Source organism: Opisthorchis viverrini, assembly GCF_000715545.1.
Source record: "Opisthorchis viverrini unplaced genomic scaffold opera_v5_189, whole genome shotgun sequence".
Classification (NCBI taxonomy): Eukaryota; Metazoa; Platyhelminthes; class Trematoda; order Opisthorchiida; family Opisthorchiidae; genus Opisthorchis; species Opisthorchis viverrini.
In genome coordinates, this window is record NW_008751836.1 from 387642 (window position 1) to 402520 (window position 14879).

General features: G+C 43.3%; 1 protein-coding gene across 1 annotated transcript in view; it reads right to left on the bottom strand.

Moving 5' to 3' along the window:
• Positions 1-835: 835 nt before the first annotated feature.
• T265_14345 (hypothetical protein) overlaps positions 836-14879 on the bottom strand; it is a gene marked incomplete at both ends in the record, with an annotated part of 56172 nt that continues 42128 nt past the window's right edge. The window contains 4 exons of the mRNA XM_009173248.1: positions 836-1197; positions 6967-6989; positions 8776-9323; positions 11603-12026. Coding sequence (XP_009171512.1) covers positions 1124-1197; positions 6967-6989; positions 8776-9323; positions 11603-12026 — 1069 coding nt within the window. The remainder of the gene's footprint in view (positions 1198-6966; positions 6990-8775; positions 9324-11602; positions 12027-14879) is intronic.

The window sequence follows — 14879 nt, forward strand, 5'->3', positions numbered from 1 at the left end:
GAATCCACCACAAAAGTCGTCCGTAAAAAGTTCCACAAAAATGTAGGTGTAGTATGGAAGCGGAACAAGGCTATTCCAAATAATGCCTAGCAATATGTTTGTGAAGTCACTTCTTGCAGTCTCATCCTTGTTCGGTTTGGTGGTGGCCCGAATTATCGTGTCCTTAGGTTATGCAGCATGAGTGTTCACATCTTAAGGTTGGTAAGAAATAATCACATTTCAGTTTTCCTTGTAACTGGTGTGTTGAGATCAATCACAATTAACCAAATTCCGGTTTTGCTCAGTTTGGGGCTCATTAGTTTGGTGCACTCCCCAAATTTTAACAAGTCTTTCCATTTTACCTGTGCAGAGTATGAAAAAGCTGCGAAATACACTCAATCGCATACCAATTTAGTTCTGCCTGGCGACTCACCTAGAACCTAGCTGAATCTCTCGTTTATGATGTTTTTAAGCAAATGTACGTGCTGTACCAGGTCACCTCATGTTTCAGGTTGCACGATGTTCGAGATATTGCGATATATTGTATAGACGTAATACGCTACTCATAAGGTTGCTGAAGAGTTCTCAGAAACCTTATGCATGGTGTATTACATCTATTTTAGAAAGACAGCTTACGGTCTACTGAAAGGATATTTGAATGGACCGACCACACGTGATACCCTTCAAAAATGGTAACCGTTTTAGAGTGTCCGTACGTTTGAATGAAATGCGGTTACATATAAGTATGCAGCATACTGCGAGCCTTTCACGGACCTTCTCTACACATGCTGCTGTGCGACAGGCCATTCTGTCCACAGAGGCGTTTGTCCACAGGGTAAATAACCCAAAGTACCGAGGCACTTTTACGTAGTTTAATGTTTATGTACATTATGCAATGAAAACGTAATCTGATTCAACTTCTTTGAAAGGATATACAGTTTACATAATCGTGCTCCTGAAAAATAAAGTAGATGAAACAAAAATACTTGGTCGGCTGTATTGAGGAAGTGAATCGTTTGATTGCACACTGCAGCCACCAATCATGGGCTATGGAGGGTTTTCGTCTGTGGCGTTTTCGATGACGAAGTCGAAGTACTTAACGCGCGTTGTCATGGTCAGACTGAGCGGTGACCAGTAATAAATTTCATTCAAAATGGAATATCACGTAACGACTGCGACTGCTCAGGTAGAACTGCCTCGAGCTCACGGCGTCTGTACCTGAAAATGTACCAAGAAAGATTCATCAATTCAGAAAAAGTATCCAATCGCAAAGAAGCACAATAAATGAAGTGAATATTCAAATCCAATGTGAGGTTTAATTGATTTTCAAATTATAAACGTATTCATTCTTTCAATGGGAGGCGCAAATAGTCAAAAAATGACGACTTCTCCCAAAAACGGACCAAGAAAAGTGCAGTCTTTTTCCAGAATATTTTGACTGTTTGTTGCGAAACACTACTGTCTATAATCATGAGTCCGTGGAAAAAACTTGGTTTGAAAAAAAATGTAATGTAAATTTGCGAAATAAACATGCACACCCGATTAAACTGAAACAGACGCGCGTGGACTGATGCTAAGTTACAAAAACACGAAACCCCTCTACCCGTTCGTTCGGTATCGGTCCAGAGATCAACACTACTGACCCCCAGGTGATCAATAACTACAAAGCAGCAACAAAAAATGAAGTATATGGTTGGTAGTATTAAAAATGGGCTCCAGAGATGCATGCGTCGATGGTGCACTTCCTATAAGCCTAATGAACGAACTGTGCGAAGCCCCACTCAACTGCGCACTGATGATGTCTCATAGTATGGTGACGAAACGTTTGCAAGCCAGCTGCCAAGCTCGGCGAACAGATCAACAACCAATAAACTCCCCCGAGCTACCAATATTTCAACAAATTACCAACTGTGCGAAGCATTTCTTGTTACTTGAGGAAGCTGTATTTCCCTTCCCTGGTCCATCAACACTCAGGAGAGGCAAAAGGACGTGTGCTACAGTTGACCGCGAACTTCTAAGCGGCATATCATGCGGTTCCGTGTACCACATCGTTAGCAGACTGCCCAAAAGGACGGTGGTAAAACGAGAACATTTAAGAATGGGGCGTTCTGTAACAACAAGGTGGGATCCATACAGCTTGCTGAAGTACGGTTATTCGTATACAACCAAGAAAGAGTTGTCGCTAAAGGCAGTGAACGTGGAGCTGCTTACTAGGCAACATCACTACTGTTTAACAGTACAACTTTATAACTTCGGTTTACAGCGTCCGTATGCGGTGTTTATTTGTTTCTCGCCACTGCCATTTTGTGAAATGCCTACTGAATACACCGTACGCAAATGTGACAAATAATAATGCGATTGGGTAAATTTACGACCCATGAATCAGTCTAGAAAGAGAACTGTCTATCTAGGCCAATGATGACTCATCGGCGACAGGGGATGTTTTCAAAACGTAGGCTGACATTCTTCACCAAGAGTTGGTACTGATTGGTGGCAAGTGCACTGTCATTCGGCAAAACTTCAACAATTTCGGATGATGTATCATCACGTTCGCCGAGTGCACCTGCCAAGGTCATGTGTGCACCCGAGGGAAGATCGCTGTCTGGTCTGGTGAACAAGCGTTGTCAAAAACATTCTGCAAAATCCATTTCAGCCAACGAAACCATGAATGTGGTATCCACTTTCCCTCAGTGCTTGACAGTCGGGTAATCTGGTGTGACACCGCATGGCCTGATCGTAGGGCATACCCAAACGATATCGAGGGCATCGAGTTCTCCAACAAATGATAAACCTTATCAGCTACGCCCACAGGATATCAGGGGGAAGCTCGGAACATCACTGATTCAATCAGAGAATGTGACAAACTGGCACTTGCACCACCAGTTTCATGTGCATTTTGCACCTGAGTCATGCAACCAAGAGACAGCACATATGAGTGCAGTACAGAAACAGCATCTATCACAAAGGCTTATGTAACAAAAACAGAAAGTAACAAACTGAATTTGGTGCAACCTTCTCAGACAGCGTAAAAACCGACGAGTTTATGAGTTGAGCTTTACTGAATCACTTGTGGTTGTACTCAAACTCTTAGGACAAGCATTCCTTATAACTTTCCAAACGCAAATAGGCTAGCGCTTTGAGTTTTAATCCAACTTTCTTATCGCTGACTTCCGGTTCCCACAGACCTTCCACAACTTCCTCCTCCAAATTTTCTGTTCAAAAAGAATCCACTGGCCGGACAGAAAGCACGATGAACTCGGCACTACTTGTCCCACTAGACATTATTGGACGATGAAACGGAAAAATAAAAGGGGAGCTTAAAGGAATGTTGACTCAGGGTGGTTGTATTACGGGACAAGTTTTGACAGCTCCGTTCGTACAGGCTGCTTTGTAGCTGTTTTATATACTATACTATGCTATACTATACTTTAATTTATCTACTGTTGTTGTACATCTTCCTTTTAATTGAGCGTCCCGTAGAGTAGAAAACTTTGAGTAACATATTTTATTTGCGGTATTCTGGGAAGTCTAACTGGGTGACATGAGGAATCACAAGCTAAGAATAGTGGGTTCTTAAAGCACGTCAGATTAGCTGCTGTAGGACTAAAGAAGACAGTTACCTAAACTGATCCAGCCCTCACATCATGGGAATTTCCACTTAAATTATTGCCCACGACTATGCAGAACGAAAGAGAGCCTTAAAGTGTTGCAAAATTGGTCTAGGGGCAACGCAGTTAGATCAGAACACAAGTAGGTGTACTGTAACAAGTAACATGTGCGTACGACACAGCAAGGCAAGTGCCCAAGAGTAGAATGTGGAAGGGTTCGAGATGGCCAGGGGTCACGCGCTGATCACATGACCCTCGGGCGTGTCGCAAAATGCTTGTGGGCACGGAAAGAACATGCTGCGGGTTCAACTATTATCCTAGGAGACGCGGGTTCCAACCTCCCCCGCCTACGGAAGTTTACCTCCATTCCTTACCGTTACTGCTAATCCTTAGCAAGTGTCCTAGCTTAAATACAAAGCAGATTAATAGAACAAAGTAACTGCCAAGATGTAAACAACAGATTGAATTTGTGTGGTGTATAGAACCAAGGTCCAAACATACCGAGATTCAGCTATTCATAATCTGCGCACGAACAAAACAGGTAAAGCACACAGTGTAGAATAAACAAAGACACGAGAATTTCATCACTCTTAACATTCCATTTGGTGGCGGTTGACAATACAAATCACGAAATCGAGATGAGAAATGTAGACAGCATTCGTTATCCATTAGTGAACATTCCAACGAAAAGCGGTTAGTACATGTTACGACATTGATCATCACAAGTTTTTCATTGAACACAAGAACTTGCCATAGACGTAATCAGCAATATATTAAGTTTCAAAAAAAACAGTCAGCCGAATAACCATCCGTTTAGGTAGTTGCCCACTTTTGTGTAGTTCTTTTTACTCCAAAGGCCTTCAGTAAATGAAAAAACCAAAAGGTTCACTGGTTCAGTCTGAGAATTTGTCACACAAAGGGCTAGTCAACACGTGATCATGTGATGGGAGCCGCATAAGTGGAGAGTGGCGTTACATACTAGCTAAGTGCGAGTCAAGCATACTACTGATCAGCCGCTTGTGGACGAATGTTAGTGGTCAAAAACTAATTGGAAAATAGCTAGTTCGAATGCCATCAGAGATGTGAGCTATGTACTACTGGTGATTCCAAACAAAGATGAAGTAGCTGTATATATTTCTTCTAAGCATTTCAGCATGGAGTGACTCCACTTGCAAGATGAAATATCTGCCCACAGGTCAATGTCCATCACAGATGACTACGGGGAGGCGGTCTTTGTTTTTTCACGTACCTTGGTCGTGTCATCGTCCTACACACATGCCTAGGAATAACTTATTCATTTCGAAAGTCCCGGTCTGTGCGATGTCACTGGGGCATTTATTGAAAAACAGGAAGTCGTCTGGTGGCACTGTTCCAAGCATAACCTGTAAAAAGATCCAAATAATCTGTTAGATGATGAAAGATCTCTTTTGAACAGGCATATCACCATTTTCTTGTGGTTGGTGCAATTTTTACCGTAATCAATATAGGACTGGACCTGACTGAGCATCAGTTCATTCACACTTGGAGAGGCTAAACCACTGACTACTTTAATGGGTGTGGTCGCTGTCATTGATGTTGAGTCAGCAAAGGAAGATGTATTTGATTGACACCATCATTCGAGAACAAAATTGTGAGCCCGCGGACAAAAACTGAATCTACGGTGTTCTAAGTTTAAGTTGGGTCGATTCAGAAATTCTACAAAGTCAATCCAAGCGATAAGCACTGGGATCTCAGATGTTGCCTCTCACGCCTGCTTACCGTGTACTGGCAGACCGGTTTGAGGGTGAGGGACAGTGAATGAGCGAAATCGGAGTTTGAGTGTGACGGATGTCTTATACCTACTCATTCAACCGACTGATAGGTTCTTGGTTGGAAGCATCCCTTTGTTTTTGACAGGTGTTATCTAAGACTCAGTAAACTGCAGACATCTCGGTCCTGGACTGGTGCGACAGCCGGATGATTTGATTTTGCACTAGATTACATGTCACTACGGCACTAAATCGAGGGGAGAGGAAGACCTATTGGTATAGCTCATGGCACATCCCAGAGTGATCAACTCCATTAAGATGAGCAGAAGGTTAGATGCTTCAATCTGTTGCACTCCCCAGTGCCGTGGAAGAACTGGACTCAAAGGTAATAAATGTAGACGACGAATTCGCCGGAAACATGAGTGCATCATCTCTTATTAAACAGTACAAGTTGACCGGTGCAACCCAGTTTGGTTGAGTCACTATTGACGGCGCCGTTCATGGGAGTGAGGCTGCAGTCATGAAGTTCAAGTATCAGGTTATCAGCTGCGAGCCACAAGTTGGCAACTTACAACGCATATCAGCACGGATTCAGCTGAATGTGCATCGATCACTTCACTGTTTTCGGTTTCATCTGTTCCAATACCACCTGACTTGGCACACTGTCCAACATCACTTACTTCATTTTGTTTGGTGAGTTACTAACATTCTAGAGCTGTTGGCCTCCAGCTAAAATTGCTTCTGCTGGTACGTGGTTGACTCTATAACGTTTCCTCAGGAATCCTATGCTTTGTTGAGAATTTCGTGATGGCATCTGATCACTTATTATGTTTTGCTTACGACTAAATATTTTTTGGGCTATCTGGAGTGGATATTCCCCCCAGAAGGCGATGAATGCAATCTGAACGTGTTTCCAATGCGGATTATCTACCCTGTCAATATCAATGTGTACAGATAGAATTAATGCATTGATATCATAGGACTGACAATATCAGTAACCGTATGGCTAGTGTAGTGTTGCCAGATCGTCCCAAAAGAGCGGAGGCTAGATAAGAACTCCATGTCTCTAACACGACTTCCGGCCCACTCGGGCCCCAAAACGGACCTGTGGATCCTCAGGTGAAAAGCCAAATTCTGAACTATCTAATTCGCACACGCGGAGAATGACGATATGCAAAGCACCATGGTGGGAAATTTCTCAGATAAGCAGGGCTGTGTGCACGTTGGAATATCAGAAACCTCTCAACAAAGTAAGGTTGGGCACATTAACAATCCCCAAATCAGGTTGTCTCATGACCGATCAGAAGGAACGGTCAGTCTATCATTAGTCGGAAGCTGAACAACCGATATTTTGTGGCACACGGACTTGATATGACTTGATATGCACGACAACTCAATAAAAAGTAGTTCACATCCTTATCACTAGTAAGCGTACGTTACACTGAACAAAGATCAAATTGCACATGATCCAGTAACCAGCATAGGCAGGTTATTGCCAAACGGACGCATGCAACAATGGACAGCACATCGTGATCACATGCCAAGTGTGCAAGCCCGCACAGGGCGCATCAGTAAACACGCAGCACAATCAGAAACAGCACTCAAAGCGTGTAAAGACGGTCACTGCTTACATGAAATATTCGTATCAGACGACCTGCATGGACAGTAGAGTGTGCAAGAATATCGTGTCATCCGTTCTATTGAATGGTTGATGCATACAGAAATAAACAAAATGCACACGGGAGTTGACAATGATTTCGTGAGAAACACAGGTAGTGCGAACCCAGGTAGGGTGAGAAAACGTCGATTGCAGGTTAAACTGCAGAGTGAGGACAAACTCTTTAATTTTGTCAAAACTAGGTTCCAGATGAGAACTTTTGCTCTGGAAACGGTCGGAATGTTCATTAGGATATTTGCTGTAGGTTATGCTTGATTATGCATGGGCTGAATCCAGGTCAACCGAACAAACTGTAAATGAGCCTCGTTGTTTGTGATTTGAATAGGGGCTAGGCACATAGCCTGATACCGAACCCGGTTCAGTCAGACGCCACTGCCCTAAATGAATAATACAGAAAACCCCTCATGGAAACTTCCATGATTTTGGTTTTCGGAACAAAGAAGCTAATCGGAGGTTTCAAAACTCAAGCACACAGAATGTGGGAACTGAAACCACAATAATTACTGTGCCACCTGAGCTCCCTCAAAGTCTAAGATTAGTTTATGTGTATTCACTTGGATTAATAGGCATGCCCTTGTTCACTGATTCAAAGCTCAAGGATTCTAAACTCCAAGGACAGGCCTTCCTAAGTAGATACGAAGTGATATCATTCAATATCCTGAGAGTAGGTTGTTTAAGCTGACGAGTAGCCTTCAACGAGTGACTCGCTTAGGAGAGTGAAACCAAAAAAATAACTCCGGGAACAGAAATCGGAATCGAAAATTTACAACGGCCCTCCAAAACTATCGACTAACTGTGTCACAAACCAAATAAAGTACCTGGGGTTCCTGGTACAGATGTAAGAGAATTCCGTACAAGATATCCTGACGGTGCACTTTCATGGTATCCGGTATGTGGTTTCGACTTGTCTACACCTAGCAGGTTACAATCAGAACAGTAACAAACCTGATGTTGCGTCGTGTGGAAGCGCAACACTATTTATTACAAACTGTAAACCTTCGAATCTTGATAAACCAGAAGTTTGTTGGACCACAGAATGTTCCCGTGGCGCAGTTTTGACCCAAACAACAGGATAGTCAACCACAATAACATCACAACAATATTTGGACCTGAGACAGACGGGTACTGTTTTGTCAACCGATCACGTTCACAAGCAAGTCCCGGATAGTTGTTTACTGATAGGCGCAATGTGGTTGCGGACTAGGAACATTCTAAACCTTGATCATTATTTTCCTGATTTTTGGAAGTCTGTTTGCTAAACAGAGGTGAGAGTTTTCAGGGCAAATTTGAATATTCAAGACGGCAAACAGATGTGGATGACCTAAATGTCAGATCATTTAGAATGCTAGCTGGTCGGTACCCTCACCGTGCTCTATTGGCGAAGCGCTTCCAGACTGCAAGCTAACACAAGGTAGGCAACGCATGATTTGGGGTGGGGTAGGAGAAACATAACAATCGACCTTAGTTGAATTGGTGCATGTCATGTGTGAGGCTCAGCTACCAGATTCCTATCATATCAATGACTGGATGTCTATAATGGTGATACCACACAGCGGGTGGTGTTCTCGTGTCCGTCCTCTTATTGCTGACTATTAACCCACTAGTATTTTGTTTTTCAAGTACTTTCAGCACCCACCGTACCCTTCAATTCTACACCAAATACACAGGTTGCCCATCTATCTACCATATGCTCCATACATGCATCCACAGCTGACAAACAGTACTGAGTTGATCTGAACCCGATCATCTGAATGCAACTTACCAGAATGACGGAGAGGAACGGGTCGGCATAGCGAAGTGAGTTCGATCGTAGTAGAGTGGTTGGAACGAATGAGGCAGTGGATCATAGCCGGGAGAGGTAGTGTTTGGATAGTAGCCTGAATCTGAGGGAGGCTGGGATTCGAACTGTATCTCATAGTCTACCGGGCGAATGCCTCGAGTGGCAGATCTCATCGGATCCGGAGTCCGAGATCTTGATCCAACATTGAAGTTTTGAGGGTTTGGATGGGAGCGGTGAGCTTGTAGTGAAGGATAGGGTGGTGGTCTGTTGTACTCTGGTGCGAAAACATGTATATCGGAAACGCTGGAAACATCGTATAGTTCTTGCACACTAGCTGCTTGGTGGGCAGGTCTCATTTGCATAGAAGGCATAACCCTATGGGAAACCGGAAAGTAGGGTTCATCTGAATACGGGGGAGTCGCTTTCTTCACCTCAACCTCATACGGTATATGTGAGGTAAATGCAAATGTTCCACGACAAGGTAGCTCGTAACCATCCGTTCTGGTGGGATAACTTCCATTATTGTAAGCCTAATGAGAAAAAGAGAGAAAGAATAAAAATGTTACGACTGATGAAGACAAAATAACCTGTTGGATCTTGAGGAATAGTAGGATTCTCATCATAACCTTCGAAGCTGATGTTCAAAGTACATGACCTACGATTGTCACGTGATCTAGCAGTAGCCTGAACTAATCATCATCGAGGTTTGGCAGTTTTCTGCTGACACCCGGACAAAGCAAGGATAGGGAAAACCTGTACTTGGTGTTTCTGTCTATCGATGAGTCGGGTAGTCCCATATAGATAGGTGCCTCCGAAGGGAGATCACAGAACGAGAGAGTGCCTAGTATAAGATGGTCCAAAAAAGTCCCATTCCTAGGAGAAACAAAACACGCGCCTGTCAGTCTCTTGAATTATTACCGTATCAGGCTGCAAGGTTCGGCCCATGAATACAAAGCAAAGATTTTGTGAAAGTAAAAAAATATGCGGGAACTGGCTACCCCGACAAACGAAGTCTATCCGGTTTGGTTGGTCGTAACGTTTACTCACCATTCTTGGTGGTTCTTAAAGAGTCCTGATGACCTAATGCATTTAAAGCACTTGTTTGTTCTCTTCTGTGACATGACCCTTCTTCGAAGGTTTTGCACATAAAATCACGGCTGACAGAAAACACTGGTATGGACTGAACGTCAGTCACTAATTCGTCTTCTGAAGAGGCTCCTGAGGTCACTAAACTCAATGGCAGATTTCTGTCCCAACGTCTATCCATTACCACGGTTAATTTCATTGGAGTTAGAATACTTGGGCAGTAATGATCTAACGTTTTCACTTGTTAAGCCCAGTTGATACACCTTCGTAAAACTCCTAACGGGATAGGAGAATCCTTGGATGTTTGTGAAGCGATTTTGTGGGATGACAAACTGAGGTATCCATTCGTAGTGACAAGATCAACAAAGAATTGCATCCACGGCCGTAGTTACCCGGGGCATGGTGTCATAGGTGACCGGGCCAAGCCAAATTAGTGTGGTGCCATTTACATGGGACGATTTTTCGTTATGCGACGAAAGTCATCTTTCCCTGAATGAAACTATTGCTTTATTTACTTCCTGTACCTATAGAATGCCTTATGTCCATTCAATTCAATTTGTCAGTTATAGACCGTGTACACCAGACATAATGGTCCCCACTTTTAATCACCGGAAAGTGAGTGTGAAATATTCAACCAAGCTTCGGAGGCTATGACATGTTTGGTTAGCTCAGGAACTGGGTAGCTACCTATTGATGGTGATAGCTTTGATGCATGGGCGCCACTGACTGCGCGATTGGGCCATTTCTGCCTATCTGGAAATAAACACACGTAAACTCATGATGTTTGGGCCTCATGGAAACCAACTGCAGAAAGGACAACGTCATGTGTACCGCACAAAAGGGATTACTCAGGTAGACAGCTCAAGATAGTTCCATGGTGAATCAAAAATGTCGCTTCGACCGGCCGCGATGTATAGTACGTGATCTGTACCAAAAAGCAGCAGAATTCCCGTTCGTTTTGACCTATTTCATGAAGCTAATTGCTCTCGGTCTTTCTAAGGGGCACACCTTCCATTCGGACAGCTCAAGTATATCGAAAAGTTAAATCGTGGCAGAGTTTACGAGCTATCGTATATCATAAGGACCTTCTCGGTCTGTAAAGACGTCCAACTTATGTACAAGCCGTTTTCACAGATGGTAAGGCTTGGCATCCGTATTTGGCGCGCACCCACGAAAGAACAGTCAAATACTTAACCGGTTTTGAGCAGCGAGCGCAGGTTCAAGTGACCACAACGTTAGTGTTTGTGACCACAACAGAGGAGGGAAAAACACTCCCGGAGAATACCAACGTCATCTAACTAGTGTCACGACACCAACTAGAAACGTGATTTCCATTGAAAAAAACTGTTATTGCCTAGTTTGTAAGTGCCGTTCATGATTAGTTAGCCTCGATTGTCCACCGTTGAATACCTTCCAGTGGAAATGTTGGAAGTCTTAGTAGAACCACATATGTGCAAAGTTGTTACTGCTGCAAGTATAAGCAACTTTACAGCAGAGCGACACTGGGTGAAAAACACTGCTATTCTGTCAGTAATGGAAGTGATGCAAATTAGACTACCCCTGAGCTTTTGTGATTCATATCTCAGCCAGTTGATCATCTCACCCAGCAGACAGAAACATGGAAATTTAGTTGGAAAGTTCGAACTGCACGGTACGGCTTTTCAACGTGGGAAAATAGGCATCATAGGATGCAAAACGAGCGCGGCCTGTCATCCCTGCTCACCGGTAAACGAGAATACATGAAGGCTTCTTGGGTCGGCATCCTGTAGTCCACTGGAGAATTTCCATCTTCAAAATGGGATTGAAGAGGGCCAGGCGACGGCATGGTGTCCTTGTAATAGTTAGCTTGGATCGTATGATGACGTACAACGACTGGAGTAGAATTATTACCTCTGTACGTGCACGGAGTGGGAGAACAAGTAGAGTCTTGTGAATCTACGGAGGTTCGGTTTTCAGTGCTGTACGTATCTTTGGAATCATCACAAGTGTGAGGGCTGGAGTGAAAAAGTGTGCCTCGTCCACTATCTCTACCATCGTCTGAATGATCCGTATCCGGTGGTACTGTCTGTTCCTTTCTAGGGAAAGGTGTGCGTGTCAGTCTTCTTACACATGGATTCTGAATAGGGCTTGATGCTGCCTGTGGATCACTATGAAAAAGCAAGAAGGTAGGGGAATGGTAAGAACGGTAGAGGAACGACAGCGTACAAATCAAACGTCGCATGCTATTCACTTCAGTTTAAAGAAGAAAGTTGTTAACTGAAGCCACTTCCATAATCTGTGCTTAACACAGTTTGCCTGGAGAACGCCTTGAGCTGGTTCACACATCCATCAAGCAATCAACACAGATGAGCTACCTTAGTCGTGACAGATGACTGTTCGCTCTACATAACTAACCAGTCTCCCCATTGATTTGTGGCGAGCTTCTGTATCCTCAAGTATACCGGTCTAGCAATGTAAGAAGTTTCCGTCGGGTGCGTTTGGATTCTGCTTTAGGGACAGTTCACTGGGCGGTAGAAACTGTCATAACAACCATGTCTCACAAACTGAAAATCTGGAAGGAAGTTACCAAAGTAAGGCTTAATCAAACGACCATATGAACGCACTTTATTGCCTACCAGTTGGATAGGCACACGGTTGGGACAAAAGTTAATAGGTACTGCCAGCCGGGAGGTTCAAGGAGGAGAAATCAGGTGACCTTTGAAAGTCGCAGTGATGGAAACCTGAAATTGACCAGTATATATGTGCATCTTAAGCTGTTTAGAAAACTAAACAAAGAACTGAGTGTAATAAATCTTTCAACGACCAGTTGACCCTTATAAACATACCGCACATACACATAAACAATCGGATACCAAGGTGCCTTATTATCGACGTTTGCAACTGGAAAATCAGCTCTTTCTCAGGATTATTGATTGGCCCAAAAGCCTTATTGTAAGAGGTGACCCAGGTTTGGCTGATGAAACCCAACATCACACTCTCAGGTACGCTCACACGTAAAATGCTCTGAAACGGCATTCTTTCAGTTTTCACACAATTCTCTTGGTGTGAGTAGGTTTTGGTTTTCGTGTTCTCAACCTTCCGTGCATCTTAGTTGTGTATCATGGCATATTGTATGACTCCTTTGTCTTTGATTTGCCCAGGCGGCGCTTAGTTCAGCATCCATCCACATGGGTCTTTTAGAACTGCCTAACTCACAGCTGGGCTTATACACTCTCAGTGATGTTTCTAAGTTTTTCCACCGAGAGTCTCCACTAACAGCTTACAGCCGACACACAATGACTGCAAGCACGAAAACGTCTGCACAGTTGATGCCTTTTATAACTGTGAGTTTCAAAACCTTGTTCAAGGCGGTCTCATTCTCAAGTTTCTGTTGTGACACCAGTGCACTGATATTATATCACGTGGATTGAAGTTTATCAAAATAGCTATCGAACACTGTTGTGAAAACTTCACTTCACCAGGAAACACATAGAGGTAGAAATCATATACAGGCATACAGTTGCCATTAAATATAAAATGGCGTAGCTAATCATTCGTCTTGGCCTTTACTGGGTAGCCACAAGAATGGGGCCAACAACAAAAATGTATCAGTGGGCACTGATATAATTTAATAACCAACTCCTCAGAAACATTTCATTACCATCGTCATCTTCAGCTGCAAAAGAGCGCGTACTTGGTGTACAGTGGATGTAGCTGCCACAGTGTTTCGTTCACCGATGGTTTGAGGAGATAGAGGTAGATAGCTACGCATTGAAGGCGACTGCTGATATAATTAAGGCAACTTTTTTTTGGGGAGATTGGGAGGGGAGGTTATAAATTCAAGGCAACAGCTTAGATGCATGTGCACCATTGGATCATGTCTGACAATGTCTCCCATCATTGAAATGTCCCGTCTCGAGGTCCCTATCCAAGGAGACAGGAATGATCGGTGCAGCTGACTATGCCGGTAATAGCTTTCATTCTTCGCTGCCAAGTCAATGCTTGATCTCTCTTAACTTGTTTTGACCATTCGAGTGTTTGCTCCAAAACGGTTCTTCGAGAAATCCGGCAGACTGGGAGCAGTGATCAAGTTACCGAAATCTACGGAGTGCTATCAGTTCTTCTGTCGTTGATAAGTTGTTTTTTTCAAAAGTACTGACCTGATGTTTTCACCAGATTCGGAAGAAGTATTTAGTGATCTTAGAACATTAAACTCAAAGCGAGAACGTTCATCCATTCACTTTCAGACTGAAAACCACATAATTACAAAGACAAAACACTCGGATAAAGCATATGAGATGACCTGTTCGGTCCTCTGGCCCCACCCAAGTGAGGAATTCATAGACCACTTCGAGATAGGACAAAATTATCAGGAAGTATAACTCTGCTAAGTCAGACTAAAAAACACTACTGTGAATTTGAACTTTGGGCTCAAGGGCGCCACATTGGCTGTTTTACAGGGTCAGATTGTGTGAATTACCTAGGGCCATAACTTCTCGGTCGAATTCGATCAATAAGTCCACTCTGACCACATCGTTGGATGAAACTAGATTCAGTCAGTATTTGGTTTCTGCTATTCACTTGGACTAAATTTCTGTTTGAATATTTAACGAACAAACTCATCCCAAACTCACTGAATGCAGTGCACGTAACTTCACAACAAAAGCATGCAAGAACTTGCCAAATATAGATATTATACAGTCATAAGTAGTTTATGATTATTTTCAATAAATCAAAAATCCCTAGCTGATTATTTGTAGGAAAAGCTTGGAAAACCTTGGCGAAAGCTCAGGGTTTTTTATAGTATAGCCCCCATTAGAAAATGTCGATCACAATCTTTTGAGAGCAAAGAGTTAATAAGATTGATTCCATCCTAATCGTCACGATGCGTCCTATCCAGTGTCGACGAATAAACTTCACCGAATGCTCTGTCAGGTGTGACTGTGATCAGAACCATTGATCTGCGTTGGTCCAAACAAGTGACTGACCCACAAGGTTGCTGAAAACTCTTCGACAGCCCA